General features: G+C 36.1%; 1 protein-coding gene and 1 pseudogene across 1 annotated transcript; one reads left to right on the forward strand and one right to left on the reverse strand.

The window, feature by feature from the left end:
• The first annotated feature begins 1210 nt into the window (after nt 1–1210).
• LOC102585947 (LRR receptor-like serine/threonine-protein kinase GSO2) lies at nt 1211–3234 on the forward strand (annotated as a pseudogene).
• An 86-nt stretch (nt 3235–3320) lies between these two features.
• Nucleotides 3321–5916, reverse strand: LOC102578324 (serine/threonine-protein kinase Aurora-3-like). The gene is made up of 5 exons (XM_015310062.1): nt 5726–5916; nt 4777–4882; nt 4136–4238; nt 3940–4058; nt 3321–3583 (listed from the first exon to the last, which is right to left on the reverse strand). The coding sequence occupies exons 1-4, from the start codon at nt 5821–5823 to the stop codon at nt 4021–4023; spliced, it is 345 nt and encodes a 114-aa protein (XP_015165548.1). The 5' UTR covers nt 5824–5916; the 3' UTR covers nt 3321–3583; nt 3940–4020.
• Between the last annotated feature and the right edge of the window lie 6 nt (nt 5917–5922).

Genomic DNA, 5922 nt, shown 5'->3' on the forward strand with positions numbered 1-5922 from the left:
CCACTTTTAATATAATATGATATATGGCTAAATTAGACAAAATGTCCATTAGGTTAAAGTTTTGTACAAGGTACAATTTTTTTTATATATATTTAGGGGCTAATTAGATTCTATCTCGGAAGTTTTTCAGAGTACAAAAATCTCGAATTTTTCATTGCTCTTGGATACATTCTTTGGTTGTCCGATACATTGCAAATGATAAATTACTTAATGAGAGAGATGTATCCGAGAGGGGATAGAGATGTATCTGAACCCAACAAATTGTACCTATTAGACACTCTTTTGACTCAAATGTTTGAAAAGTTTGTGTGTGTGTTAGCGTTCAACACATAAATAAGTTAACGACTTAAAATATGTCACCTCCTTTAATTATATGCTTTAGTTTCAATAAGCCATCAAACCTTAGGTTTAGTCCAATTGAAGCCAATGTGAATATGTTAAAGCTTTGTTCCCTTAATGCAATTAGTGTTGATCGCACTAGATGCATATATAGCAAATATTGAATCCTCTTGGCTTTTTCTTTTCTGCCTTTTTTTATATTTAGGAATCTCTTGGTGACAATCCGCAATCCATCAATGACACTAAACATTTCTTGTCACGCAGAAAACGGGGCCAAATGACAAGGGAAGACCTACCCCTTTGTTTCTTCACGGAGTATAGCTCACCATCCAAACATCTGATTGGAAAGCAACATCAAATGACTAGTTGATTGAAATCAGCTCAGTTAGGGTGTCTTCCTGTTAATATTTGACTATCATAGACACCGCGAAGATCAACAAAAAACGAACCTTACACAACAATACCAGCCCAACAATACAACATTTTTATGTCCTCTTCTGCACATATAGTAGATACAGGTACATTCATATGTTCATATGTTAGTACAGAATGAACATAATGTTCATGATGGTGTTATACATGTTGAGAACCATCCGAATAACGGGCAAGTACACTATATATATCCCTATCTCCATACAACAACGTTTCGGGAGTCTTAAGCCCACAGCCAATTACACAAGTGATAGGCATCAAGTACTAGTTACCAAATTGTCGACCAAGGGCAAAATACGCGATGTATAAGGCAAAACCTCTTCAGGAAACCCGATATCCTTGAGGAATTCCGGGATGTCATGAGCTGAGTATGTAACATTAGGGGTAACAACAAGTGGTGTTTTAGTGTTAAAACACTTTTGGAGAAGGCAAGAGCCACATGTTACTTTCAGAACTCCTCTGTTCTTCCCTTACTAGTGTGTTACCAGAAGCAAAAGTGAGCATTTGCATAACTGTTCCTTCCCATGGTGTGTCCAATGCTATCAATCAGACTGCCTGTAACTACTCGGATTCCGAACGAGTAGTTACTGGACATATAAACCTCCTAAGCTGTGAGAAACAAGAATAACAGGTTTACCTCCATTTGAATTGCTTGCACTTTCTATCAGTTCAAGTCCTCGAGACATTTCAAATCAACATGTCTTGGATGACCGTCTGCAGCTAAACCATAACGAAAATCGTATGGTGCTCCAAACAGATTTTTTCCATTTCTATAGCCTACTTCTTCCAAAGCCTTCACAAGTGGCTCCATATATGCTGTAATTTTCCTAAACATGTTAAAAGTAAGTTACTACAAGGAATTTCTGGATGAGTTATTGGCTGAAACAAACTGAATTTCTTGAATCATACGTTACTAGTATGGCGTTGTAAGATAACACCATACTGGCAACATATGACATTTTGATCAATCCAAGGCATATTTTTTTTCTTTTTTTGTAATGGTATCAGGCTAACTTGTATGTGCTTCAACTGGATAACAAGATTGTGCATTTTCAACACTAAGAATAATAAATAATCTAGAAGGTGATAGACTAGAGGGGTTCTTGACATCATCTATCGGGAACTTAACAGAACTTGTCTCTCTGAATCTAGGCAGGAACAAGTTTAGAGGACCAGTGCCAGAGAGTATTACTTATTTAAGGAAACTTACAAGTCTTCAACTTTCTGAGAATTTTTTCTCTAGTAGTCTTGTTAATGACATTGGTGTCCTTACAAAACTTGAAATTCTTGATGTCGCGAATAATAAGCTATCTGGTTCAATCCCTTCATCGACTACATCACTTAGAAGTTTGACGCGATTAGACCTGTCTAACAATGAATTGACCGGGAAAATTCCTCAACTCAACGGTTTATGGAAACTCCATTCATTTGACATTTCCAATAACCAAATTTAAGGGAATTTGCCACAACTTCCATCGAAGATCAAGACATTGTCACTAAGCCACAACTTGCTATCAGGACACATTACCACAGTGCATAAACTTAGACATCTAAGAACATTAGACCTTAGTGAAAACAGATTTTCAGGAGGAATAAACAAAGGGATCTTCATGTTACTTGAATTAAGTCACGTAAGCATTTCAGTAAACCGGTTCACAGTGTTTGAGGTGGTAGAATTCTCTGATAAAGAATCACAGCTTCACACGTTAGACGTAAATGCCAATCGTCTACATGGTCATTTGCCTGTGAACTTGGATACTTACCCAAACTTAACAGAAATAAACCTTGGGCATAACCTGTTTTCGGGTGAGATTCCATCGGAATATTGGTCAAGACTCAGGTTTTCATGGAGAAGTCTCAACTTGGAATATAATAACCTGGAGGGATCGGTTCCTCGAGAGCTCAACAGGACTTTAGAAGGGGTTCAGGGAAGTTTTGAACACAACTGTCTCATTTGTCCAAAGGGCTTTCAGCTATGTCATGGACAGAGGACAGCTTCAGAATGTCATGGAGGAGACCATAATTAGCTGAGAATGTTTTAAAAATTACATTGCATTTTTTTTAATGTTTTCCCAGTTTCCAATATAGTTTATAAGTTGCATTTTTTTTTTATGTTTTCGTAGTTTCCAATATAGTAGAAGTTCCTTAAATTTGTCAGTATATTTTATTTAGATACTTGAACTACAACATGTTTCCTATTAAGCACCTGACATGATGAACTGTGTTAGAGTTTTGCCCTGAATGTATGATATTATCAGTTATAGCAAAGTATATTTGCATAACAATATTGAACAAGAGTATCAAAATTGGTTTAAGTATACGACATGAGCAAGAGTATCAAAATTAACTACTGAAGCAACATGTAAGCCAACGTTTTAAGTGCGAGCTTGTTTTAAGTTCAACTATAAGTGAGCTTGTTTACTTTGTTGGTTCCAAGATTAGATAAATTCTCATAATTTATGGTGAAGCAAGGTTGCTGCAAAGAAAAGTGATTCACTCTCAACTACCTTACTAACATAAAGTCATTCTTTATTTTCTTAAACTCCATGTCAACTCAAAATACATCAAACAAATTTTAAACGGAGGAAGTACCATACTACTAGTAACTGGAAAAATCAAAACAAGCTATAATGAAAGTTGTTTTAATTGCTAAAGAAGCTCATGAAGACAATGACATTACAACTCATTTCTGTTGCCTAGTCTAATAAAAACAATATTTGCCACCTAAAGATATATTTTAGCAGAATTGCATGTCTAAGAACTTAAGTACCTTTTTCAGGGGAAGATGCTGGGAAGAGTCCTTTACAAGCATCTGTATTCCACAAACATGAAATCAAAAGAGCAAGTCAGGCCCGAGACTACAAGCTGCTGTATTTCAAAGCATCTCAATGGATTAGAGAAAAACCTTGACCCACGAGTGTTAAGCTAGTAATATTATAGCTATTGACAGAAGGCTTGAAAATTGTACTACTTATGTAATGATATGTGTAATTCATTGTTATTTCATACTCGTTCATGAGTTTTTGAAGTTGAGAAAGAGATTCTGAAAGTAACTAGTGACTGAAGATTTGAGAATAGCAATTCACACATTTTTTAAGAGCGGGAATTGTGTACAAAAATGTACTATTTCTTCTAAAGTAACGTCTGCATTTTGGAAGAAAATCTCACCTCCTATATGTGTCCGAGTGTTCCTTTGCTGTCAAATGGGGGCATCCCGTACAGAAACTCAAAGCATAGGACACCAAGGCTCTAAATGTCCACACTTGCATCATGCTCCACACTTTCCACTGCATGTTCAACAATTAACATATCAGAAAAAATGTAAAAACAGATTAACAAAATGTTAAAAGCTAAACTCTCATACACGCCCATGTGAAGGTAAAAAGCAATGTATAACATTCACACATAGTCCGCCTTCGATTAAAGGTATGCACTGACCACCCAAAGTCTGCCGTTTTGAGTTCACCCTAAAAGCAGAAATATTAAAGCTGTCATTTTACTGCAATGCATTGTATATACTGTTTAGCAATGCTAAGTTTGTACCTCAATATCTTCTCTGTGTATTGTGTGATTCCCATGACAGTATATTGAAAGTTCGTAAGAATTGAGAAGAAGCAATGCAGAAGAGGCAACGACAAGTTACCGGGTCATAAAAGTAACCATAAGTATTTCAACTTCACGACGAAGCTGATGTTCAACCAGGGACTGTTTTAGCTGGCTCTTGAACAACACTTTTAACGCGACGATATGATTGCTATGTTTCCAAGAAACAACTAACCTTAGTATTGGAATGTGATTGTAGAATGTTAAGTCTATCGAATAGAATTCGAAAAATCTTTTAAGCCATGTCCACAAGATATCATCCCCAACCTCCCACCAATCCATAGCAATTATAACAAATATGTTGAATGAGAGATTCTCACTCGCAGTGCATAAATCCGAGGCATTGAAAAAGTAAGTAGGTTTATCAGCCATTCTTAACATGTAAAGGTTTAAAGGACTTACATACATGACCGAACTTTCCTCATCCAAGAGGCTTCCCAATGTTGAAATCATTAAGTGTCCGCCTCTTTTTATTAGCCTCTGATGAAGTCTGCAGAAGTTGAAAATTCTATAGTCCATTTAAAAGATCAGTTAATTAAAAATAACAATAAATTCTTGTTGTTGTTGTTGTGTACAGTATAACAGATCAGTTAATTAAAAATAACAATAACTTGTTCTTTTAATTTCATGATAACATATGGTTATTTCACATCACAAAGTTGTACGATCCAGCTGAGCAAGAATCAAGATGCTCTTTTGATTCCATTTAGTGCGGGAAGAAGATATGTCAAGGAAGACAATTTGCTTCAAAAGCTCCAAGAATCAGGCTTAAATGCATTGGTAGAAGATTATCTCAATTAACTGCACCTCTGTTCATACAGTCCTCTTAGAGGACTTCATGAACAAGCAATCAACCACAAGTGATCGCAACTAACATACAAGCTTAAACTCAATCAACAATGTGTACAACAAATTTTAACTAACCTCAACATTCTTCCTTTAGCAAGGTGGTACGCTTGTGAAACTATCAAGTACAACTCAACTCAATCTACATACTAATTTATTATAAGCTCAAAAATAACCAAACACAGTGAGGTCAGAGCATGTTACTAGAAATTTTATTTTTCTTTACGACAGAAACAAACATTGTTGTAGTGAGACAGAAATTTCTTTACCACAATATATATTCTTTTTCCTTTATGCTAGAAAAACAATTACTTCAAACAAAGCAGAAATTTGTGCTACCCAAGATTATAATAACTTAAAACATGGACCTCCTTAACCTTGTACAATAGTAAAAAAAAAAATTATCTTTTGTAGGAAGACATTAAAACCACGATTTCTTAAGCTTCTTCATACTGAAACCTAGTCCAAGCATTTTTTTTTACTATATTATAAAGAAAAACCATACCTCAAGAACAGACCAAGCTTTTGGAGAAAAGAAAAAACATATCCACGATTTCTTTTAAAGACAAAAGATGAAGCATGAATGACCCGAATGTGAGTCATTTGGTCCCCACCCCGAGGCAAGCCCGCCCATCCCTGAGCAGGCCTCGCCCCCACCTCACCACCACACCGCTCCCCCCGGCAGGCCCACCCAGCGCAGTC

Source organism: Solanum tuberosum, unplaced genomic scaffold, assembly GCF_000226075.1.
Source record: "Solanum tuberosum cultivar DM 1-3 516 R44 unplaced genomic scaffold, SolTub_3.0 scf00123, whole genome shotgun sequence".
Classification (NCBI taxonomy): domain Eukaryota; kingdom Viridiplantae; phylum Streptophyta; class Magnoliopsida; order Solanales; family Solanaceae; genus Solanum; species Solanum tuberosum.

Bases quoted from the DNA above. Each gene is read 5' to 3' on its own strand.
- LOC102578324 (XM_015310062.1), bottom strand. From the start codon at position 5,823: ATGACTCACATTCGGGTCATTCATGCTTCATCTTTTGTCTTTAAAAGA. The intron at 4,239-4,776 runs GTAAGTCCTTTA...TTCTGCTTTTAG, and splicing joins AGGAAAGTTCGGTCATGTAT to GGTGAACTCAAAACGGCAGA. The intron at 4,059-4,135 runs GTATGAGAGTTT...TTGAACATGCAG, and splicing joins TTTTACCTTCACATGGGCGT to TGGAAAGTGTGGAGCATGAT.